This window comes from Protobothrops mucrosquamatus, unplaced genomic scaffold, assembly GCF_001527695.2.
Source record: "Protobothrops mucrosquamatus isolate PMUCROS unplaced genomic scaffold, P.Mucros_1.0 scaffold786, whole genome shotgun sequence".
NCBI lineage: Eukaryota > Metazoa > Chordata > Lepidosauria > Squamata > Viperidae > Protobothrops > Protobothrops mucrosquamatus.
The window spans coordinates 312,301-338,473 of record NW_015387054.1 but is presented as its reverse complement, the minus strand read 5'-3'; the positions used below and the strand labels follow the sequence as shown (position 1 = coordinate 338,473).

General features: G+C 36.1%; 1 protein-coding gene across 1 annotated transcript in view; it reads right to left on the bottom strand.

The window, feature by feature from the left end:
- LOC107289924 (neurexin-3) overlaps positions 1 to 26,173 on the bottom strand; it is a gene marked incomplete at its 3' end in the record, with an annotated part of 199,372 nt that overhangs the window by 7,613 nt on the left and 165,586 nt on the right. The window contains exons 6-10 of the mRNA XM_015818752.1: positions 20,258 to 20,377; positions 12,160 to 12,541; positions 11,722 to 11,912; positions 10,635 to 10,808; positions 2,163 to 2,189 (exon numbers count right to left, since the gene is read on the bottom strand). Coding sequence (XP_015674238.1) covers positions 2,163 to 2,189; positions 10,635 to 10,808; positions 11,722 to 11,912; positions 12,160 to 12,541; positions 20,258 to 20,377 — 894 coding nt within the window. The remainder of the gene's footprint in view (positions 1 to 2,162; positions 2,190 to 10,634; positions 10,809 to 11,721; positions 11,913 to 12,159; positions 12,542 to 20,257; positions 20,378 to 26,173) is intronic.

Sequence of the window (26,173 nt, the reverse complement as noted above, 5' to 3'; positions counted from 1 at the left end):
ATATTCCTTGCTAAATGGCATTGAAAAGCAAAGCCATGAGTTTTTTTTTTCCTCTGCATCTCAGCTGAGTCGGTAAACAAAATTTATGGATCACAGAATATTTACCCTTCTTTTAGAATCTTTGTTTTGTATGTTTTAGAAGAAAAGCAATTATGCTGCTTCCTATTTTGCGTAAATCTTACACGTGTTATTATTCCATCTTCATCCATTAGAATTTTTTCTCATGCCTTATTTTCTTTTCTTTTTTTTGGAGGTAAGATTTACTGATAAATCTTGACTGCCTTTCAATAATGCTGGACTAGGGATCATTTCTCAATTTATATTTCCCAACTTTGAGGTGGCCTCCTCCTCCTCCTCCTCCCCCTCCCCCTCCCCCTCGCCTTCTCCTTCTCCTTCTCCTTCTCCTTCTTCTTCCAGCCCATTCCAATGGGCAGGCACCACAAATCAGAGGGATGCTTCTTGGTTTTTGATAGATGGCATTGTTTAATCAAAAGGACCAAAATATCCCAACTCTGTCAATTCATATTAGCCAAGCAGAAATCATGGAAGATAGGCAATCCCTCAAATAACCTGGTCCAATGCCATGAAAGTTTTTACAGGGGATAATAAGCACTTTAAATCGTACCCAGAAGCATACTGGCAACCAGTGCAATTCACGAAACCCTATCACAAAACTGGAACTTGCCACAAAGGAATGAAGAGTGTAGCACCATAAAAATGACAACCTCAATTCTCAAACTCATATCAGATCTCAACCTGCTGCCAGTCCAGAGGGATATCATTATTGCCAGTATCAAAAGCCACTGAGAGATTAAGAAGCACAAAGATGGATGTACCTCTGGCGTCACCAAATGTCATCAATAAGCACAATTAATGCTGCTGTATAGGCCTTGAAGGACAAGGCAATGAGTCATTACCAATCAGGGAAGGGAGCCTTGAGCCCATCCAAGGAACTAGTTTGTGAAAATTTCTCAGGTACTCGTCTAATTCACATTTTGATAAGGTGGGGGAAAGGGAAGCTCATTCAGGCTTGGAAGATTCTGTTACTATAAATAAAAATAATCCTGGCCTAAATGGCATTTGTTTCTTCATCTTCTTTAGCTTATAAGACTTGTAGGACTGACAGCTGTCTCTGTGTTTGAGCTGACTGAATAATCTGCTTCCACCAAGATTCTCTACTTGCAGGCACAAACTTCTCAACTGGAAGCAAGATGATAATTAGATGATCTTTTGATGAGGGTGCAAAGCTGATGGCATCACCCCTTCTCTGAAAGAAGCTGATATCATAGCACAAACCCAACTACAATCACATCCTGTGTCACCTCATAACTCAGGAAGCTCTAATAAACAGGTACCCAAATCCACCATGTGAAGAATTCTGTCTACTCCCTCAAGAGTCACCAAATCAAATCTATCTGAGGTAGCACCACAAGATTAGCTCTGGACACTTTAGCTGGAACTGCCCATTTAGAATTTCATCAGTTTTCCAATTATATAATGAGTACACATTTCCAAATGAATGTGCAAAAACAGCCATAAATACTAAATGAGAGAGAGAAAATGAAGAATCAGGACTGGGAAAGTGCCTTAAACATGTTTGCATTTTTGTGCAATAGTTTCCCATCCACCCCTAGAAACATGAAGAACTTAATTTACCCTTCAAATATTTGTAATCAATTATCCCTCTTTAAACCTTTTCTATCCCCCCCCTCATATATGTTTCCAGATTGGGTTTCATAATCATAATGAGATTGAGCAGAGAATTGGAAAAACAGTTTCCTGGATCATATGATTGCCTTGTAAGTAAATTCACTGTGCTGAAGTACTTATTCCACATCTTGATTTTAGGAACCAAACATTCAGTGCTACTTTCATTATGTATTTTAAACCTTTTTGTTCAGAAAATCAAGCCATGCAATTATAGATATTCTTAAGATGAGATACAGTCAAACCTCTCAAGCTAGGCCAAAAACCTTAGTAAACATTTCTCCCCCAAAATTCTCACCACCCCATTCTCCAACTTAGCAAGTTGAAGAAAATTAATATCCTTTTGCCTTAGAGATGTGACTGCATTAATAAGGAATATCGATATTGATATATAAAAGGTTACATTAAAAGGTAACTTTTAGTCAAACTGGCAAGGAAACAAAAGCCTTCTCTACCTTGCAGGTCAGCTTTGGTCAACTCAACTTTGTTAGCAAAAGAACGGAAAAAGCGAAAACAATAAATCAGAGTTAGTAAAATAGCAGATAAACCAGGGTAACGTCTACAAAAATAAATTAAAAGAAATTGGGATAACCAACACAACCCATATGCTCACTTCAGAGATATGGGTGACACCAGCAAGAGACATGAAATGACACCATCAAAGACAACAGACAGACATAGGTGGAGAGAAGTAACTATTATGGCCTTAATCCATCATCAGCTCCACATCAAACCAAATAGCAAGCATAGCATGGAGTACTGGGAAGAGAAACAGAATGGACATACTTCTTGTACAAAGAGTAACACCAGAAGGAACATTAATGGCACAAGATTCACCAATATTTAAAAATGAAGGAGCAAACAGTGAGCTTGTTTAATTGTTTAGTTGCCCATTGAGGAGCTTCCCATGCTCCATTAAATATTGGATTCATTTAAAATAAAAAAAAATGGGAAACCCATTGGCTTCCTTTGTGATGTGCAGGTCCAGAGGAAAAAAATGTTGATAAATTTCTGCTTAAGATCCACTTCCCATGTAAGCTTTTAAGAAGTTATGTACAATATTATGTTGATGTTTTTAAAATAAGACAGAATAACATTTTTATCTACTTCAGAATAATACACTTGGTACTAATGAAAGGTATCTCTGACCCTAACATGACTATTTTATAAATTTGAGCAACCAGATCTGAGCTGCCAAAATCCAGATTATAACTAGATGGCATCAGAGTTTTCTGTATCTGATTGTTGCCATCTAGTAGTTTCCGAGATTGCTTGCACTAGATCTGGTAGCCCTTTATCTTGTAATCAACCTATCTTTTTTGGGGAGGGGTAATCTTTGCCTTCGCTTTCTTTGAAGATTTTAGGTGATGGCTTCAGTTTGGAATACAATCACTCAGCTTTGGCTGCTATGAATTAGTCTTGTTCATATAGAAGGTAGATCTAGCCAACATCAACTTTGTGTTGATGATATCCCATCATATTTGAATACATTTTCATGGGAATGTTCCTGAAATGGAACTTCCTGTTGTTCTGGTCCTTGACTTTATTCTGCATCACTATATTTCTAAATGAAAGAACTAAACTCATTTCAGCCCCTAAATAGTTGATAATTTAAAGGATGCCCAATCCCAAAAGATTCTAGCCATTTATTGCAGTTGCCAAAGAGGTTTATTTTTCTATTATTTTCTGATGAATACACGACTTTGGAACTTTTCCCTATGTGGTAGAGAGATTTGCCCTGCTATTTCTTTTAGAATTTCAGAATCTACAACTACTTGATTTAGGAGGCTCTTCCATTCAGATGATGATCATCACTGTTGTCGCCATCTTCTTCATCATCATAATCACCATCACCATCATCCATTTATATTTATGTTGTTATTTTATTTTGGTATACTTATTTTTCTTGAATTTGGATATTTAGGGTCATTTGCCAAAATGTAGCTCATAAATACATAAATAAACATAAGTTAATGATGGCATCAGGGGTGTGTTTGTAGAGTTTATGGTCTGTCATTCTAGTAATGAATACTGTATCTGGAGTAGATTAGATTGCATGGAGTTAATTTATTCTGGGAATTTTGAGTTCCAGAGATCTCCTGGAACACATATGTTGAGGTACATGAGTCAAATATTCCAAATACTATATGAGCTGAGAAAAACTGGTAGCAGGAGATATTTGTGTCTCTACATGTAATGTAAGGAAAGTTTATTATATACTCTTGCTGTCGCTATAAAATTTAAGTTTAGAATTTGGTTTTATTAATAGTTTTTCACAAGGTAAGAAATATTTAGACTTTTCTTTACAATGTTCTTCATGTGTGTTTGATGGAGATATAAGACAACAGGCATTTTTTGGGAGATTTTACTCTCCAGTTTATGAGCATTCACATAAGAAAACTCAAGAAGAATTGGAAATGTATTTCCTTCTGTTGAGATCTCTAAAATTAGTTATACTTAATTTAATATATTTAGGACAGAGGATAGATAAGGATATAAGGATTTAGAATGTAACATATAAGATAGATAGAGGTAATAAACTAGTGAAAGGAGCAAAGGAAAGATTATCCTTCCATTGACTTGTTAAGTATCTACTGTCCTGTCAAAAAATTAATATTTTAGGAACAAGTCATTACAATAGGTTACTCTGGAATCAATCTTTGGGTTCAGAGTTTCTTTCCCCTATTGCAGAAATTGAAGGGAGGGATGAATAATAAAATATCCCATAAATATTTGATGGAACTCAAAGGACATTTATATCCAATACTCAGGAAAGAAAGAAATCTGGTAAAGCACTGACCCCTCTGCTCTGCTGGAGGATTTGTTAGATAGACTGACTATTCACTTTTGGAACACATTATTATTATGTACTTTAAACTTTTTTCCCAGAAAATCAAGCTATGCAGATATTCTCACAGACCACCATCAATTTAGGGTCTAGTGCTAAAACTGCAAAGGAAGTTTCTGCTTTAGCTTCTAATGCATTAGCATTTAAACAGCAATCCTATGTCACTTGCCTGCTGGCGTGATCACTTGCAAATAGTGTGATTCACTTCTATGGAGACACAGAACACAGTGTAACTCACTATGACTCATCATAAAGCTCCCTGTTTTAAACATTTGCTTTCTTTTTTTAAAAAAAAATATCCATCATACTACAGTCATTAAATAGATTTTACAGAGTTTCTTTTCTCTTGAAGGAATACGTGTTCTACTTTTTGAGCATCAGCACTACACAAAGTTATAGAGGTGGGATAATTGGGCCTTCAAAGAAAATCTACTTTATAGTTTTTTAAAAAAATCTAATTAATGCAATAAATAGGAGATGGGGAACCCTTGAAGGAAGTGGCTCTTCTGTGACACCAGTACACCACATGTCTTTTTAAAATAAAGTGATAGGGTACTTGATATCTGGTAACCAAAATTATTCCTGGCATGTATTTATGACAGTTGCTCTGTCCTGGGGTCATGTGATTAACATTGGTAACCTTCCCAGCTAGCTTCCAACAGGCAAAGTCAATGAGGGAAGCCAGATTCACTTAACAACTGCATGGTTCACTTAACAAATGTAGTGATTCGATGAATAATTGTAGCAAAATGGTCACAAAATGAGGCACAACTCACTTCACAACTGCCTTGCTCAACAAGAAAAATCTGGGGCTCAATTGTGGTCATAAGTAGAGGACTACCTGCATATGTGGTATACAGAATTACAATTATTTATTATTACATCTGCTAAATTTAACATATGGTGAATGAATTTATCTTGCTGGCTCCAATTGTATAGTTACCAGAAGATACCCAGCCAGTAAAATCAGGTTTCAGGATATATAAAGCACATTTAATCTGATAAGTCAACAGCCACATATTGAACCTATTTTGTTTGCTAATTTTAAAGAGAATAAAGATCTTTTTAAATATTTTCTTTAGAGGTGCTATTATCCCTGTCAATGAAATCCCTCGGTAAGAAATGACTGAATAATTAATGGGAAATTCTCACTTTACTCCTTATGACTTACCAAAGACAATGATGGCAATAAGATGAGATTGGTTTTGGTATAAATATGAACTCTAATATAATGTGCATTTCCCAAATAAACGTCTATACCAGAGCACTGTGATTGTTTTTGCACTTCTGTAAGTTTTGTAACGTATTTTGTTGATGCTGTATACAAAATTGCATATAGTCTGAGAAACTATATTACACCACAGCTTGTACCAGATACTCTTTAAGAAAACTTGTATATAGGAAAATTTGTGGATGATAATGTATGTGTTGTGGAAAATTATGTACACAAATATCTAGATATTTCAGATATACTGTATATTTAAATCAAATAATTGGCTGCATAAATAGAATACAATTAATTTTAAAAATATTAATGTTCTGCAAGAACATTCATACACTCCGAAAAAGATCATGGATGCTAAATTTAGAGTTCATAGTGGTAATTGAAAGATGTTACTTTCTTAATTTTTTCCTCTCTCTCATTCACTCTCTTCGTCCTTATCTGTTTGTAAACTATTTCAAATTAATAATTGAGGAATATGATTTTTTTTTAGTTGACAAAATATGTTAGAGAAGAAGCTTCCAGACGTTATATGGAGATGTGTAATAGTCAACTATATATCAATCTGTTTTTTCATTTTATGACTGATTTTCATCTCAGTAAAAAAAGGTACAAGTTCTTTTTTTTAAAAAAATTGCCCAATATAAAATAATTCTTTATCTTGACCCCTTGTTTACTATTAAAATTGATTTCTGTAAGTTATGTGACTGTCCTGGTTTTGATGTAGCTGTTTTTGTTTAAAGTAGTCCAGTCAGCACTGTGTACCTTTTCTGATTAAGCAATCTCATTATATGAATGAAAGTACTCAGATTTATATGTAACTAATGTTTAGAAAATATGATTTGATACAGTCTTTTCTGGCTTAAATTCCGCTCATGCTGATTATGTCATTCCAAAGCTGAAGATCTGAGGGTTGTGTGATAAGCACTAGCTAAGACTAGGATTCTTCACAGTTGGATTCAACAAAGCCCTTAGCTTTGCTAAAATATCTTTATGAAAGTGTGCTTCTTGGAAAGCAATGATCAAGCCTTTAACCAGAAAAGGAAGCAGCAGCCCACAGTTCATGTTAGCCATCACTAAAGATAGTGATTTCAAATTCCAATAAGCATGCATCCAGCTCTATCAATATCTCAGTTATGGATTAATGTCCCAAATTTTCACTTTAAAGCTCAATCCCAGATATATTTAACAAATTATCTCTTTCATTGTATTATCTCTTATGAGCTGACACTTTATATATACGGTAGTTATTTGTCTCATGTAACTATTGTGGTTTCATGCTTGTTTGCATGTAAGATAAGTTCTGCCTTTTCTTTTTTAAGAATCAGAATTACCTCACTGAACATGGTTGTAAAAGATACACAAGATACAAAGGGTCCAATTAGTTCATGCAAGTCTGTACTGATGCACAATGGCTTCCCAAGGTCATTAAAGAAAGATATGGAACTCAACTGCAAATGTCACAGACTGAATCCGATATCTTATAAATGTAAATATGTGTTCCATTACTATATTTCCGATTCTAGTAGAATGAGCAATTTGCTTTTTAAAATAAGTGTTTGTGTGTGCCTTTGAATCACTGTTGACTTCTGGAGATTGCCTGGACTTGTCCCTGAAGTTTTGTTAACAGGATTTCAGAAGTGGTTTGCCATTGTCTGCTTCCTAGGACTAAGAGAAAGTGACTGGCTGAAAGCTAATTATGGACCTAAGGTGGGACTAGAACTCATAGTTTCCCAGCTCAGTGCCTTAAGCAGTTACACCAAGCTGGATTTTGTTTTTACAAAGGATTGATGTTAAGTTGTCCAACTATATAGTCCAACTAGCAAACTAAATAATCAGAAAATTCCATTCTGAAATGTCCCATATAAGATATATTTCTCTAAAACACTGCTGTCTCTGTGTGATGTAGATGGCAGTAATACAGTGACCAAGAGGGGAAAAATATCAATGGCAGCAAAACAGTTTGTTCAAATAATTCACTAATGGTAAATTTAGGTTCAGAACCCTTCAAACATCTGACCATCACTTTGCTATTAAGTAAAATAAGATATAAGTACCATGTATATAAAGCAACCAATATAAGCTGCACAGTTTACTACTCTGGAATAGAACCATTATTTCTCATGGTTCACATATTCATAATTTTTTTTTCTTCTTTATGGAGATGTAGCTAAGCTAACCAGCTGTAAACCCCCCCCCCCAAAAAAAAAGACCTTCTGCCTTGAAGTATCCTAACTATTAATTTATAGAACAAAACCTGTGCTTAGGTGCATCAAGTATTTTAGTGAGTTATAAAAATAACTCATTTCATAATTCACTAAATAACTGGCCATTGACGAGAAATGGAAAGCATGAAAAGCGAAACACAGAAAGTATTAACAGTTATCTTATTATGCCTTTTCAGAAATCAGAAGTTGGATAATAACACAATCATAATGGCATTTGTGAGTTAATATATAAATTAAAATGACTAACATAAAATAAAGTAAAATTCTTGCCTTTGTTCAAGCCTCTAAAGATAATACTGAACTTCTTAACTAACTATGGTACAGATTTCTTGTGTTGCAATCATCTCTAAACTTTCTTTATTCAAAAATGTCAGTTTTGAAGTTATTGACAGAATGCCAAAATTTATTTATTTACTTCTTTTTATAATACCATTACTGAGGACTCTGTAATGAAGGACTGAGTCTAATATCATGGAAGAAAATAAAATCCACTTTTACCATGAATTTCTGTTCTCTTACCTATATAATCTGCTCATCAATGTACCCCTAAAATCTGCTTCATTTGGTTGAGGACTTTCTGGAGTAGATTTAGAGAAATGCAAGGAGCTATAGATAATGCAGCCCCCTTGCATTCTGTAAGTAAATACTGGTTCTTATCATAACATTTTCTTTTTAAAAAGTCACAGTTGTTAAACAGCTAACCCTAAAAGGATTTGTGCCATCATTCAAATGTTGTTTTGTGAATACCGATTGCCAATAATGGAACTATCACCACTTGCACTATCTGCCTTTCATTTCCCTCTTTCTTCACTGTATCTCTCACTGTGCATATATAGTTCATTCTTTTGATAAAAGGTGATTCTAGTAGGAAAAAAAGCTTATAGTCTTTAATATGTCATCAATGTGTTGTTTCCATTCATTTCTTACAGGTAAACATATTAATGCTGCCAGATGACACCAGCCATTGGTGGTTATTGCACAGAAAGAGATATTGTAAGATATTAAAGGGAAGGGGAAAAATCCACATGTGAATGATCCCCCCCCAAATCACAAGTTTCTAAATACAAAGGGTAAGAGAGTCATAGTAACAGCCATTGTGGGAAACTAATTTACTTTATCGATATATCCTGCCTACCTTCTTCTTAAGTGCATGATTCTTTCAAAAGTTTCATTATTCCAGAGCATTACTTCCTGTTACATTTTATACAAAAATCAAAATATGCCCCCCCCCCAAATATGCTCTTAAAGTAGCTTGTTGTTTATTCCAAATTCATGTAAACTATAAAAGACTGATGGAGAACTAACTATGCAATTCACAGAATTCCTAGATGATCAAATGAGAGGTTATCCAGAACATATTGTGGGCCTGCCTTTCTTCCATTGTTTTTGTTCAACCCACTAGAACTAGCAGAGAGGATATGCAACACATCCCCTCTATCAAACAATGTCAACTTTCTTGATCTAGGAGCCATGTCTTCTCTGGGGCAATGCCTACCTTGTGTAATAACATCCCCTCCCCACCCCACCCCTCCAATCCTATTGGCTTTTCATAAGGCTCCTAAAATCTAGCTGCTTCTCCAGGTGTTCAGGCCGAGTGGTTAGATAAAAGGTTGGGCAAGCTTAATGTGGATATGATTTTATAAGTATTATTTCCCTTGAATGTCATGGGCTATTATTTTTAATTCTTTGGTTTTAATCTTTATACACTACCAGAATCGCTGTTGGGAGAATGGTGGCCATATATATTATTTAAAGAAATAAAATATTATATCATCCTAATAAAACTATTATTATGAGTAAAAGAATTATAATTTGAATTTGATTAACTATAATTTTAATTTATAGAATCCTAAGTGAAACTGGGATATGTGTAGTAATATGAAGACCACTATGCATTGTTTGAGGAATACGGATATTTTTACAGAATCCTGCTTGTGGAAAATGACTCAACTGGAAAAATAATGTTCAGATAATATTTGCTGTGTTTCTTATAATCACTGCCTGATTATGAATAAACATCTCCAGTTGTTTCATATATACACAAATTACTGCCAGCTGATGGGAAAGAATGCTTCTAATAGAAATCAACTTAAAGCTTTAATTGTAGAACATGTCTGGATAGCAAATGGATTATTATTATGCCTTAATAATTAGCAAGAGCTTGCAGGATAGGAAACTGAGATCTTATATCAGGATTATATTTCATCATTATGTAATATCTCAATTTTATTTGGGGATTAAATATCCAGATCATTTATACAATAGTCATTCTTCTGCTATTTATTTGATGTTGTTTGGATAAAATCTAATATTATTACTATTCTTGTTTCTGATTTAAGGTGATTAGAATTATAAACATAATCTAAGATATCCAAGTGATGTGCATGCTATATATAAAATGTATTTTTGTGATAGGGATATAATACATCAAATAAGAAAGCCATATAGAACCATCTCTCATTCCAAGATGATTACAAATATGGAACACGTATATGGATAGCATGAGAAGATGTCACAGTGAGGATAGATCAGTAAGAGGCTCTATGGAGGAAATGATTGGCAATTCATAGAACAGCGATGAGGGAGGGAGGACTGAGCAAAAAGGAATTGCACTTTAAGTAAACTATACCTTCACATCCCCGCTCAATCTGCCCACTGCGGTGCAGAGCATCATTAATGAGATCTGGCAGACGCCCATTCAAGTCCACTGATGCTAGACAGCCCTGGAATCCATCTCTCGATGCTACCAACTTTGGGAGGTTGCTATACATTCCTTGAGCCAGTCCAGCAATGTACAGGTCACCTAAAGGAAAATGCATAGCAGACAAGGAAAGACCTAGGAAATCAGTGAGCAGTGCTATTTACAGTTATATTATGTTCAGCATCTTAAAAAGCCTTATTGTTAATGATAAGTTAGGTAATACTAATAGGAGAGAACTTTGCAATATAAACAACTGCATGATATTGCATCAACAATATTATAGTTTCCAAATTACAAACAGTTAGAATTTCACTACATTCTGTATGAGTCAGACTCCAAGTCCTACATTCAGATCTAGGCATCATACTTTAGGAGGAAGATCAAAGGACTAGCGACTGATTCATGGAATTAGGAATCTTTAGTTTAATATTGGGAAGATAGAATTGAGGAGAGTAAGATATTTGTCACTCAGAAGGCCAACTTCTATTCTCCATCATTCCAGGGCACGAGTCACATAACAATAATTTTAACTTACAGGAAAACAGATTCTGAATGAATATAAGGGAAAAAAATCTTAATAAGAAATGCTGTTTTATAGTTGAATCGTTACAAGCTGTGTGTTGTGCTGGACTTCCCTTTACTTGGTTATGTTCAAGTGGAGCAGCAGTGAGACAGCTATCCATTGGAGAGGTTTAATTTGGACTCCTGCCCTAGGGATTGGATTAGAAGATGTAAATGGGCCCTTTCAACCCTATGATGCCTTATATAAAGTTCTTAAGAAATAAGTTCAGCTATCCAGTGCAATATCTTTTTCAAGTCTTATTGCTTTCTACAGAGTCTTTCCCAAACCCACGATCTCTTTATAACTGAAAATACCAGGTATTTATACTCATTATATGGTTTGCCATTCCGGTATTTCCCACATTCAGCTTTCAGATTTTTAAACTGATATGATATTAGGAATAATTATTACCATGCATGGATGAATCAGTTCAAAATTGATCCAATTACTTACCCTTAAGGTCAAGGTTTTTGGCACCATTGATGACCTGAGTAACAACCCTGGTATCCACTTTTAGGCTATGGGTGTTGCTATTGTCTCTAGTGATAACTACATTATGCCACTGGTTGTCATTCAATGGGCGATCACTATTGCCCTTGATAACATTAGGTCCATTTCCAAGATCAAACACGTAATGTATATACCTACAAAAAACAAAAGCTCCTGCTTTGAAAAAGTTCCCCAAAAAATTGTTCTAAATTTCAAATAATAACGGTTTGGCTAGGAACATGAAACAGAAGCAGCTTTGTCAGAGAAACTATGCTCTAACGATAAAGTCATTAAAGTTATAATTTCAAAAAATAAAACAATCCGAAATTAAAATTAGGTTTTAAACACATACGAAAGATTTCTATTAACTAATCCATTGCCAGAGCCAACAGAAGATCTTACCCCTTCACCAGCTCAACTGCAATGAAATCATTTCCATCCCCACTGTTGAAAAGGATGAAACCATCAGCAGAAGTTGTCTTGAACTGGAAGAAGAGATGCATGGAGGTATAGGCCTGCAAGGTTGCTAAGCTCAAGTAGCTGCTCTTGGTCTTGAAGGTAACAGGATCAGCAATGATGTTACGGAGCCCAAAGCGGGCTTTCAATTCACAATAGTCAATGTCTCCATTCTTGCATAAGTCAATGTAGAGAAGGCCATTGAACATGAGGCTCTGAAGGTGGCCAATAAAGCTGGAAGGAATGACAGAGATGTAACGCTTCTCTGTCATTATCCCAGTCTCAATGTTGTGGAACTCCAAGCGAGTGTGATCACCAACCATTGTACCTGAAGATCAAAGCACAAAAAAACTAAAAAAAAAATCTGAATTAATAAAAGAAAGCCTACTCCAAATTATTTCTATCTCTTTTAGGAATAAATAAATGATGGCACATCTTGCTAAACCACAACTTTCAGTATTTCTAATCATTATCAAACTTTTCTAGGAATTTTGGGAACTACAGCTCACCAAAATGTGGAGTGCTAGATAGTTCCTGAACCTTTTTCTATTAATACTAATGCTGTTTCTTTAAGTCAACCTATCATAACCTGGTACATTAAATCTGGGAAGCTACCATGCCAGGAAATTGCAGCTATCATGGTCATTAGCCTTCTTAGCTGAAAATGTTAGAACTACATTCCAACCCATGTGGGGAACACAATGATAAATAAGGATGCTTTAAGGCTCCACCATCTTGTCCAGACTGAAAGCAATGCAATAGAATAGAATAGAATAGAATAGAATAGAATAGAATAGAATAGAATAGAATAGAAGTAGAGCAAAATAGAATAGAAGTAGAGCAGAATAGAATAGAATAGAACAGAACAGAATAGAATAGAATAGCACAACAGATTTGAAAGGGACCTTGGAGGTCTTCTAGTCCAACCCCCTGCTAAGGCATTGGAAGTCTGCAAGCATTAAAAGTCTGCATGCTTGTAAGTTCTGACATTACTCTTCCTTCTTTCTTCTGGCTTTTGAGAAAACAATTCTGCAAAACACGATCACTGAGAAAGTCAGTTGGATATGCAAAGTTAGGAAGTTTCTCCTTAATTCCAGGTAGCTTCTGTTTTTGGTCAGTTTCTAACCATTGTTTCTTGTTCTGCCCTCTGGTGCTTTGGGGAATAATTTGACCCCCTGTTCTTTGTGGCAGCCCCTCAAATACTGGAATACTGCCATCATCTCCACATGAGAATATTTAATACTATGCTTTAAACCATGCTTTAGCATTATGAGAATGCAGCTATAGGCTTTTCTCAGGTTTGTATACTGCTTTTCAATTGGAAAAGCAAAAAAAAAAAAGTCTCAGTCTTCTGCTTCTATTTAGATTAACTACCTCTTAGTGTACTATCTGACCCCTAAAGAATTACAGATTTTAATTATAATTAACAAAAGCAATCATGCTTTGAAATTAGCTATTTGTACTAAACATATTGTCAATGCTGCTAATATCGGATGTTCTTGCTTTGACAACAGATGGAAATGTAGCCATTTTTTCTCTACCGCATTTAGAGTTCGTTGATGCTGGGAGAGGGAATGTGGATGAGAGTCCAGCTAGTCATAACTATAATAACTCAGCCTTGGGAACCCAAGGTTATTAGGTCCAGAGCTGATAGAGATTTGGTGGGCTGGAGAGATGGGGAGAAAGCCCATGCTTCAAGTTAATTGGGGAATGTGATTTATGACTGTTAATTGGAGGAAGGAACTGTGCTTTGCTATTTTGTGCCAGGGGAGGTAATTCAGTTTTTGGCTTCAACTATGTAGTGCCAATACTTTGTTTCTTGAATAAAAGATTGTTTAAGGAAAACAATGCCTTGAAGTTCTTTTGAAGAGATTCATCTGTCATCATGACATTAAGCCAAAACCTCCAATTTTTACCTAACTATCTTGGGGTCCCGAGCCCCAGTCGCTGTCCCTAGAATTGAGGGATAGACTGACAGAGATTCGGGGAAGATCTCAGCATGGAGAAGGAAGGAGTGCCTGAAAGCAGCACCCCAGCAGTGGGTGCTACCTCAGAGGGGGGAGCGCAAGCCAGCTGGTGGAGAAGGAAGTTTTTCAGGCCTCAGTTGGGGGCAAGACCCAAGCCACAAGGACAGCTGATCTGGTCATCCAAATGGACCTGGCCAAAGTGAAAGCTGTAATTGAATGGCAGCTCCCAAAGACTTGCAAACAGCTCCAGAGCTTTCTGGGATTCGCCAACTTCTACCGTCAATTCATCCCCTCCTTTGCTGAAATTGCCCCACCCCTTACGGAATTATTAAAAACAGGTAAAGAGGGAGGAAAGTCGCATCCGGGCCAACCACTAGCATGGACTATGAACCGTCAGACCGCTTTTGAGAATTTAAAAAGACCATTTGGGGTTGAATCAGTCTTAAAGCATCCTTGCCCAGGGGAGCCCTTTGTGATTCAACCTGATGCCAGTGACTTGGCTGTCAGAGCTGCAGGGATGGTTTGGCTTACAAGGGGGGAAAGCTATATTTGCCAGAAACCCTTTGCCTTGATGCACTCCGACACAGCCATGACGTAAAACAGGCTGGGCACTTTGGATATTTAAAAACACTACACCTCATCCGCCCGCAATTCTGGTGGCTAGGATTGAAACGGGACGTGGAAAACTATGTCTGCAGTTGTGCTGTATGTGCCACCATTAAAAGAATTCCAGGGAAACCCCCTGGGTTATTGCAACTGGTGGTGAACCCTTCCCAGCTATGGGAAGAAATTGCTATGGATTTTATAGTAGATCTATCTGAAAGCAGGGAAAATACAATTATCTGAACTGTGATAGATCTGTTTTCAAAACAGGCTCAATTCACTGCCTGCAAAGGGCTCCCATCTGTCCAGCGACTAACCAAGATGTTCCTGAAACATGTTCCTGAAACATATCTACAGACTGCATGGTGCACCAAAACGTGTAATCTCAGACCAGGGGGTGCAGTTTACAGCCAAGTTTTGGAGGGGGTTTTCTTAAACTAATTGGCTCATCTCAAGTACTATCATCGGTCTTTCACCCGTCTACCAATGGGGCAGCTGAATCTGCAAACTCAATGGTGGAGCAGTATCTCTGATGCTATGAGGATTGTCAACAAACAAACTGGACTGGCCTCCTCCCTTTCGCAGAGGTGGCTTACAATAACTCTGTTCACAGCAGCACTGGCTTCACGCCTTTTAAAGTGGCCACAGGAAAAGAGTTCATCCCAATACCCAATTATCCCCAAGCACCCTCCGCTTCCCAGATTCTTCATCAATGGGTGAGGGGGTGGGAGGAAGTCTGGAAAACCACAAAAACTGCTTTGAAAAAGGCTTCCAAGCAGATAAAAAGGGCTTCTCAAAGGACATTCCAAGTTGGGGAAAAGGTTTATCTTGCAACTAAATATTTACAACTTAAGTTACCTAGTAAGATGTTAGGACCGAAGTACTTAGGACCCTTCCCCATTGTAAAGATCATTAACCCAGTCAAGGTGGAATTAAAACTTCCTAGGCTCTTAGGAAAATTTCGCCCTGTTTTCCATTGAAGCCTGTTGAAACCTTTTCGGGGTTCCACCTTAAGACCTCCTCCTAAGAAGGCACCCAGATCCCTCATAGTGGCAGGACAGACTCACTATGAAGTAAAGCATAGATTTTTTAAAGGGAAATTACAGTACTTAGTGCAATGGAAGGGATATCCGTTGTCTAAGGCCACCGGATGGGTGAAATCTAGTGATGTAAAAGCTGACAGGCTCATTAATAGGTTCTGTAAGAAACACTCTAACAAACCAAGAGGCAATCCCTAACCTGTGCTTTTGTTTACATTACAGGATTTGTCCTTTTTGTAAGGGGAGCTGGATGTCAATGCTGCTAACATCGGATGTTCTTGCTTTGACAACAGATGGAAATGTAGCCATTTTTTCTCTATCGCTTTTAGAGTTTGTTGATGCTGGGAGAGGGAATGTGGATGAGAATCCAGCTAGTCATAACAATAATAACTCAGCCGTGGGAACCCAAGGTTATTAGGTCCAGAATTGATAGAGATTTGGCAGGCTGGAGAGATGGGGAGAAAGCCCACACTTCAAGTTATTTGGGGAATGTGATTTATGACTGTTAATTGGAGGAGGGAATTGTGCTTTGCTACTTTGTGCCAGTGGAGGGGAATTCAGTTTTTGGCTTCAACTATGTAGTGCCGATACTTTGTTTCTCAAAGTTCTTTTGAAGAGATTCATCTGTCGGAACCATGACACATATACTTAATGCTTAATCTTAGCATAGTTTGGGTTTGGATAACATGGCAAGAAATTATTCAATTCAAGCAGAATGAAAACATTTCTGTTATGTCTAAAATAGGAAATAAAAGCATAGTGAACAAGCAGAAGTGCAGTCTTAGATCTTTCTTGTAACACTAAGGCGGAGATTTAGCTGTAAATTTTCACCAAGCTCTCCAGTGTTTTTCATTTCTGTGGCAGCATCTGTCTTATGGAAAAGGATCCCCCCAAACTCTGGCTCCAATTCTGTTAGCCTTTTGTAAGGTTCTGAAGACTGTTCAGACTGTTGTAAGGCTGTTTCCCTTGATGTTTGTATTAGGGGCTTAGATGATGTCTGCTCCTGGCTTTTGTGATTGGGGTCATTCTGTTATTCTTTAGGACCAAGGATTGTATGTTGTGGTTCACATTTTAATCCTCATACAACAAAGCCACGGTTGTGATCAATGGTTACACAAATTATTTAATTTAATGAATAAAATGAATAAATCTCTGCATATAGATAAGCTATCTTGTCAAATTTAATACAAACATTTGATTGATGATTGATTGATTGATTGATAATGTGCATCAAGTCAGTGTTGACACTTAGCAAGCATTTTCTCCATAATGATTTATCTTAATCTGGTCCTTCACATCTTCCAACAGTGTCCCTATTGCCACTGTAAGATGCTGCTAGTCATGCTCTTTTTTCCACCTTTCTTACTATTAGAGTCTTCTCAGAGAACTAGGTCTTGGCATAATGGATCTGAAGTAGGATAATTTGAGCCTGGTCATTTTTGCCCCAAGTGAGAACTTTGAGTTGATTTGCTCACTGATCAATTCATCTGTTTGTTTTTGTGACTATCCATAGTACTCTCAGGAGTTTTCTCCAACACAATTGTTCAAATCCGTTATCTTGCTTCTTCAAAGTTCTACTTTTGCTTCTAAAGACCTTGCATTATTCTGATCTTTCTTAGAACAGACAGATCTTAGCCTCTGAATATATTTTGCATGGCCTTCATAGCTGCTCTACCAAATGCTACCTGTGACATACTGTATTTCTTTACCTATTCTTTATACATTTTTTAAAGTTTTAACAGAAATAATAAGAACAACTACAAAATAAAATAGAACAGAGCAAATAAAAAAGAAAGAGAAATAAAAGAAAAAGCTAAAATGAAATAAGAAAAAAATAGAAGAAAGCAGAAAAAGAAAGAGACTAAGACATAAATAGAGGTATAAAGAAGAGCACCTAAGTACTATTATATTTTAACCTCTGTCTCTCTAGTTGCATTGTGACACTCTTCTTTGTCTAAGCATCAAAATTATAAATCACTAGTTCATTTTTTTCACATTTAGGGATCTTTACGACATATTTCTTGACTGCTCGCTCCTTTACTGTTGTTGGTTGATCCTAAAGGGCAGAAACTGTCTTCCACTTTGATATCTTCATTGTCAATTCCAAGCCTGTTATTGTACCTCTTGTCTTTAGTTTGGTCTTCATTATATTTAGTCCCTTTTTTATTAAGCTTTTTTACTTTTATTTCTAGACTTTGCAGATTCTTTGCATTTTCAGCTATTGATTAATTAGATTAATTAGATTGATATTTGCAAAGAATCTGCAAAGTCTAGAAATAAAAGTCTTTGGATTGCCCAAAGACAATGTCAGCTTAGGAAAAAGAACTTTACACCATTCTAACCAAAATCAAATGATAAGGTATCCAAATGAAAAAAGTTTTTTGAATATAAATAATTTTCTCACCTTGATTTCTTCCTATATTAAAGCATAGCTTGGGTTGTTAAAGGGAACTTACTGGTATTCCTGTAAGTGCTACTTTGACCTATCAACTTATTGAATTGTGTCTTCCATGTATATTGCCCTGTTTTTCACTTTGAGGATTTTCCATTAAGTTACCAAGGGCAAGGGTGGCAGAAGAAGGAGAGGGAAAAGAAAAATGAGGACAAAGCCATAAAAATGACAATGTGGTCATCCTGCTGCTTTGCACAGGAAAAAACAGTTTCACTCTACTGTCGGATGTTATTTTGGTTATCATTTGCTCAATGATCTGGCAAGGGGTAAGACAGAAGAAGAGAATGGATAAGAACAGCCTCATTAACTTCAAGTAGCAAATTACCTCTCCATTTCACCATGGCTTGTTTCTATAACGGTCAATAATTATTTGCTTCCAGAAAAAAATCTAATTAAATTATTTTTCCTTATTTACACAAATGTACAGGCATATGGTTCCCATTGTTACCTGCATGTACAAAAACATTCAGCCATTCTTTTACAAGTGTATTAATCTGTAGGCATATAGATGATCTCCAGCTACATAAGTGTTAATTTATAATTCAGTGGGCATGACGCTATATTGTATGCTTTAATAAGTAAGAGTAATTAAAGAGGATTAGGATTTCACATTTGGACTTATCAACTTAATCTTATCAAAACTGGACTATGAATTACCTTAATCTACCCTTCTTAAATAGACACAACTCACTTTCTGACAAGCTTCATTATAGTTAAAGTAACACATGCCATCATGTGGCTGAGCCCTAGAACTGCTTCTCTCTTAGCATTGATAGATTATTCATAGAAGCATAAAGAAATAATAGTTTGATAAATCCAAAATGAGTATACTAAAGGGTAGTAAATATGTAAAATAAATTGAGTTTTTATATTACCCATTTATATTATGGTATTGTCTGGGGAAGAGGAGGAGGAGGAGGAGGAGGAGGAGGAGGAGGAGGAGGAGGAGGGGGAGGAGGACGAGGGGGAGGAGGACGAGGACGAGGACAAGGACGAGGACGAGGACGAGGAGGACGAGAAGGAAGAAGAAGAAGCCTTCTTAAATGAGGAGTTGAATGAAAAGGCACTGCAAGAGGTAATGCAGTAAACACAAAAAGAGAAAGTGGAGAAAAGATAGGAAAGCGAACAGAAAGGAAAGGAAGGAAAGGGCAGCATTTGGAAAAGTGGTGCAATGGAGAATGGATAGGAAATGACTTGGAGGTTGGACATCGAGAGAAGAACATGAAAGCCACTATGGGCCATATCCAACTCGCTGCAACTTGCATCTGGACTGGTATGAAAGTTTTTGCACCTCTGTTCTAGTCTAGTAAAACAGAGGATCTTTGCAAACTTTTTGCAGTTTTTTAAAATTCCTTCAAGATTCTAGAAAAATACCCTATAGATAGAATATGTTCCTGATTTCTTTCCTTGCACTGGGAATGTCCACAGAATTTTACAGGACATGATTGCAGATATGAAGTACAAAGGAATGAAGAACTTACCCAGCATTGATTGGTATTCATTCTTTACAGGAATAAAGTATGAATATAAGCAGAATAGTCTAGAACAGAGGTCCCCAACCTTTTGGGCACCAGGGACCGGTTCCGTGGAGAGAGGTTTTTCCATGGACCAGATGGTGCATGGTTTTGTGTGCTGCCTGCATCGCGCGGATGGGGCTTTGCTTGTTTGTGCGGCCTGCTTGCTGGCTTGCCGCAGCCTAGTATTGGTCCATGGACCAGAGGTTGGGAACCCCTGGTCTAGAATCCTCTCTTATTTCCTTCATCTTTACACAGCATTCCAGACTTTGGTCTGAGTCAAGTGCTTACCTGGCTAATCTTGTTCTTCATAGTGCTGAAATGAGTAGCTATAGTTGCATACAGGGTGATCCAAATTGTTTATGTTCTTCATTCTTCAGGAATATCTCACAGAATTCTGTCTTATATTATGAGATAAGTTCAAATGCAAAGAAATCACATTTAGTAAATAGAGCTGATCCCACTCACCTTCGGCAACATCATCATCAACTGTAAGTTTGAGATTCTTTCCTCGACGTACCACTCGGACTGTGTGCCACTCATTATCATTGAGTTTTTGCCCAGCGTAAAGGGTTTCAGGTCCTTTACCTGGAGACAGCATCAAGTAGAAGCAAGTGTTAAAATCACATCAAATACATAGCAACATTTTGCTTGGTTGGAAAAAACATCACTGAAATCACCTTGGTGTGACTTGTACCCTTAATCTAATTAAAACTGAAGATTATTATTCTTTTACAATGAATGTTGATCTTTTTCTGCCTAGAAATATTTTCGTGTTTTTCATATTTTATCATCTAACAGATATATGCCTTACCTTTCCTCCTAGAGCTCAAGCTGGCTTTCATAAAAATCCTCTTTCATTTTGTGCCTACACCAGTCTTGTGAAATAGGCTTGGTTGAGAAAAAGTGACTGGCTAATGACACTCATTGGTTAATTGAGTTCCCATGGCTAAAGATGGATTTGGATCTGGATCTCCTTAGTCCTAATCAAATACCTTAAACACTACACCATAATGGCACTCTTATCATTCTTAGATTAAAGTTTATCATGAAAACTAACATGTCACTGCTTGATTTCATAGTCAATGAAATTTCCTGATCACAATTTATACCAGGTTCTTTTCAGCAAGCATGATTTCACATCAGGTCAAGCATAAACGACATCAAAACAATTTTATTCTCCTTATGCCTTGCAATGGGTATCACCATCATTCCAGACTTTTCCCTCTGTTTATTTTAATGAAGTATTTTTGCAGGCCTAATTTACACTTAAACATTTCCCACAGATTCTCTGATAAACAATGCTCCTAAAGGCAAAGTTGGATATGCAAAACTTTTTATTTTTCTTTCCCAATAAATACAATTTATAAATTCAGGGCCCTTAGAGAAAAAAGAATATCATTTATGGTAAAAGCAAAACCATGTGTATTGTGTAAATGAGTTCCAAATACAAAAATAAAACTAAAGCTCTTATGGTGTAGGAATACACAAACAACATTAACCGAAGTTTAAAGACTTACACTCCACATGCAGATTCAACTGAAATGATATTTTGGGACTTGTGGTAAATTGAACTTCAATGATGGTTCTATGTAAGGCAACATTCTCATCCAACAAATGATTTGGAATGAGAGGATGAGAGTAGACAACTAAATTCCAAGATGGATGGTTACATGCTATAAGTCTGTATTCAGCCAATATATATTCTAATATTAGACTTAGACATTCTAATTCTAATCTCCTTGCAAAAATTTCAAAATAATCCACAATGTTTATGCAGAAAATATTCTTGCCTTCAATGTGTATTAATTATGTTAGGATAATAATAATAAAGGATAATGTAGTCTGTCTATTCATTCTAGTTTATCAAAGATGGTTGATCTGGTTTAAGTTATTTCAGAAACTGACTCAATTGTCCTCTATAGAATATCCATTTCAACTGCAGTAATCCACGTCTAAGCAGTGAAAGTATAGCTTTTTATTATGAAAATCCAAATATAGATTTGATAGCCTGTAGTGAAGGTCATAAATTGTGTCTATTTTATTATCTTTTCTTTCTGCAGGTTAAGATGACTGCATTGTTTTATTATATTATTATTTCTTCCCATATTTTTATGGACCTTAAAAAATCTTTGAATATTTCTAGAGATTAAAAATCAGATTTCAAAATATAAACAAACTATTAGAAAATTGAATAGAGTCAATTGGGATCTGAACAAATTATCCCAGAATTGGTTGCTTTTATTATGAAGAATCATATAGCACAGATTATTCATGAAAATGTAATAAATATGAAAAGCATCTTTGTTTCTTGCTGATATTCTGTAAAAATCTTGTAGTAATATAAGTAGTTCATGGCTATTATGTCAATACCAACTAGTTAAATGTACAAATTTTCAATCTTTCTGCTGTGCACAGCCATTTTGCTTTTTAGATCAGACCCGAAACCCGATGGCAGGAGTGACTAGGCTGATCCCATAATGATATTAGGAAAGCCTAAGAAATGATAGCCAATTACATTTTTAAATGTATCCAAATGATTCCATTTCTGTCTCTTTTGTGATGTCAACATTACTCATGCATCTGTTTTTAGAATGAGAAAGTTTCAGCTGATTCTGTTAGGTTAAAGGATTAAGGTTTTCTCTAAATGATATATTGGATGGAGTAAGTGCTATATTGGTAATACCTCACTTTCTAGAATGCAGCTGTATATAAAACAAGTGACATTTAGAGATCAAAACTCTGAGTAGCTCAGAGGAGGTTAAAAGAGAAGGGATTATCCTATTTTCAAAGCCTTTTAGCTATTCTTGGAATAAACTTGCAATAAGATTATTGAAAATCATTTTAAATTTATTTATCATCTCTTCCTTCTTTGTTATCTAGCTTTGTTGTTTTCTTTGAATGCCTGTTGTTTTTGTTATTTGGGAGACATCTGCAGTGAGAAAAGAACCATTTGTCAGCCACAATTACCCTCCTGTAAATTTCTGCTCAACATCACCTTTTTCATAGTTATATTACCAAAGTTGCCACAGCAACAAAATGTAACAGTATAGGCAGCAGTGCAGGTGGTCTGTCCAAAAATAATTTCTAAAAATATTATTTCCATTTACAGATAGAGAATTGGCGGTAAATGACCAGAGGAAGGGGAGGGCGGGGGGGGGAGAGAGAACAGCAAATAGACTATTTTCAGATGGCTTTTATGAGATGGCAACGGGTCACTAAGTATTTGTTGTTCTTATTGCTGATTACCTAATTTATAAATACAAATAAGAAGCAGGAAGATTAGCATATACTGTAACAAATGCAGAATAAGAAAGTTATGCCTGAGCTAAAAATTAATTAGTAGGTTTCCATAACTTAGAGCAGGGGATTGGACTAGAAGACCTCCAAGGTTCCTTCCAAGTTTGTTATACTGTTATTGTTACTACAATACTATTCTCACAGTAAGAATGGCATGGATGGATGGATGGATAGATGGAAGGAAGGAAGGAAAATAAAATAATAAAATTGTTTGCTTTTTAGATAGAATATCCCTATCGCAACATTTTGATGCACATTTGGGGCAACATGAAAATGTAATGAATGAACAAACATTAAACCAAAAGAGATGAATGCAATGTTTACAAATATAGCAAACATTCTGATTTTTATTCTATGTTTTCAGTGGCATGGGCCTATGTAAAATTGAAGGTAACTGGTTTACTATTTATTGTACATACATATATATTGGTTAAATAATCATTATTATTTAAGTTGAAAAAATGTACTTCCTTGAGGAGCATTGTAATAAGAGAAAAAATGAACCATAATAAATTATAAATCCATTCACATTCACTCACACATTTATTCTTTATGCAAATACTAGTTTTAAACATTCCTTACCAGAAAACTTTTGCAGCAAAAGGAGGATCACAGAATATGCTTCAGACTTCTTAGCTTTGCTCTTATTTTTCTTACCTGTAAAGTCTCTTTCAGTCCATCTTTCCAGATTGAGGGAGACCATTGCCACATTATAAAATAGCCAAGCTCAATATACTATTCTACTCTATCCACAATACTCACATCAAAATAGCCAACCCACCCCCCCACACCCCAATAAAATCAAAAGTGCAATAAGTCAACTTCCTACATTTTCATTATGATCTGTACTACAAACATACCTACAAGATAAAAATGCAAAAAGCTTTATTTTTTATTGTATATTTTTTTATCCAGTTTGTATACCACCCAGTTACTGTATATACTGTAAGTCTGGGCAGTTTACCATAAAAACAAAAATTACAACACACAGTAGAATCCAAATACTGTTAATCCAAATTCTGTAATGTTTAGTCAAATCTAGTCTCCTCAACATCCACAAGATAGACTTTACCACCTTTCAAAATGACGGGGGGGGGGGAAGAACTCATAAAATGCATAAGCAAGTTTCATAATGGGAGACTGCCACTGAAAAAGAGAATCTATGAGTTCTTGTCTCTTTCACTTAATGCAGGTTGCACACCCTTGGGACAGTTTCTAGAATACTGAGGATAGGCTAAGATGGCATTGAAGTTTTATGGAGGTCTTCAGAGGTTAAACTAGCATTTTAAATTCAATCCAAAAACATACAGGTGATTGAAACACTTTTGCTATACTGCTAAACTTCCCCATCCCCATTGGCTAGTCAGGATATTGCATTTTGTCCCAGTTGCATATTCTGAATTAGTTCCATGGCCCAGGACTCAAAATCTGAAGAAGCAAAGCTGCTCTAGCTGAACTGCTGGAATGACAGCTTTAGGTGACATCAAGGCAGCATCAGAATAGCTGGAGAAGTCAGATGAAAAAAAGTGTGGCCTCCAAAGCCTTAGACTTAATGAGTAGAGTGGAAAGTAGAGCAAAGATGCTCAGTGAGGTTCCTTGTCATGCTTGCCATGTCATGGGGTTTTTTTAACTCAAAAAAAAAAAAAATCTGGCTGTAGTCCTATTTAAGAGGCATCTCTGACCCATATTTCCTGTTGGAAACAACAGTCTGATGCAGTGTTTGGTATATGGTGCCTTCTGCTCATGTAAGAAACTTGACACTCTGACCCCTGTGAAGTCTGCAATCTGCTTTGGCAAGTTATATTTCCAGAAACTCTGATTTATGCTTCTTTGCTTGTGGCTGTTTATCTACCCACTCTTGAGTAAATTGCTTACTATTACTTAGCACATGGGTTTATGTAAGATATCTGAAAAAAAGTTATTTTTCCTTTGTAGAATATTGATGTATAGGTAGTCCTCGACTTATGACCACAATTAAACACAAAATTTCTGTTGTTAAGCGAGACATTTGTTAAGTGAATTTTGCCCCATTTCACGACCCTTCTTGCCACAATTTTAAGTGAATCACCGCAATTGATAAGTTAGTAACATGGTTGTTATTAACTGGCTTCCCCATTGATTTTGCTTTTCAAACAGTTGCAAAAAAAAATGATCACATGACCTTGGGACACAGCAATAGTCATAAGTATGAGTCAATTGCCAAGCATCTGAATTTTGATCACATGATCATGGGGATGCTACAAAAGTTGTAAGTGTGAAAAGCGGTCATAAATCACTTTTTTCAGTGCCTTTGTAATTTGAACAGCCATTAAATGAACTGTTATAAGTCAAGGAGTACCTGTAGTTCAATCTCAAGGTGATGAGGGGTTGAGTCATTGTCATAATCCTCCGTGGTCCAGAAAGGCCTGATATGGCAGCTAAAACTGAGCAAAAGCCTTCTTCTCTTCAGCACCATTGAGCTGTCCTCAGGCAATACCCATGACTGGCCCATCCAATTCTATCAACTTTTTCACTATCCACATTTCTTATCAGTCAGTGGGGAAATTAAATTAGATATAAAATTTTAGAATATCCAGGGCACAAATAATGTTTCAAATATATATCATCAATTAATTCAGTTGGCTAATAAAATAACATGCCAATATTCTATCTCTTCAATGATCTCTTATATTATATTACCATGCCAACCTCTTAAGATGTTTTACAAAAATCTAAAAATTCAAGTTAAAAAAAAAATGAAAACTTGTCCATTGGCTGTTTAGTGCTTATCTTAATATTTGCAGCATGCATACTGCTTACAAATTTCTCCAATTTAGAAAACAATGTCGGAGGGCTTATCCATTGACACACTTCCCGCAGTAAACTATGAACACTGGAATTCAGATATAATCCACAAATGCCATAAGATTTACAAACATGTTTGGAATATTCTACTAACAATTACAGAATAAGACAGTCATTTTAGCTGAACTGTTACAACCATGTTAAGGAGGCTATGCCAAAAATTACATTTTTAAAAAACAATGATGTCTATTCAATTTATGGCACTGTATTATTTTTCAAAGAGAAGATCATGTCAATAAA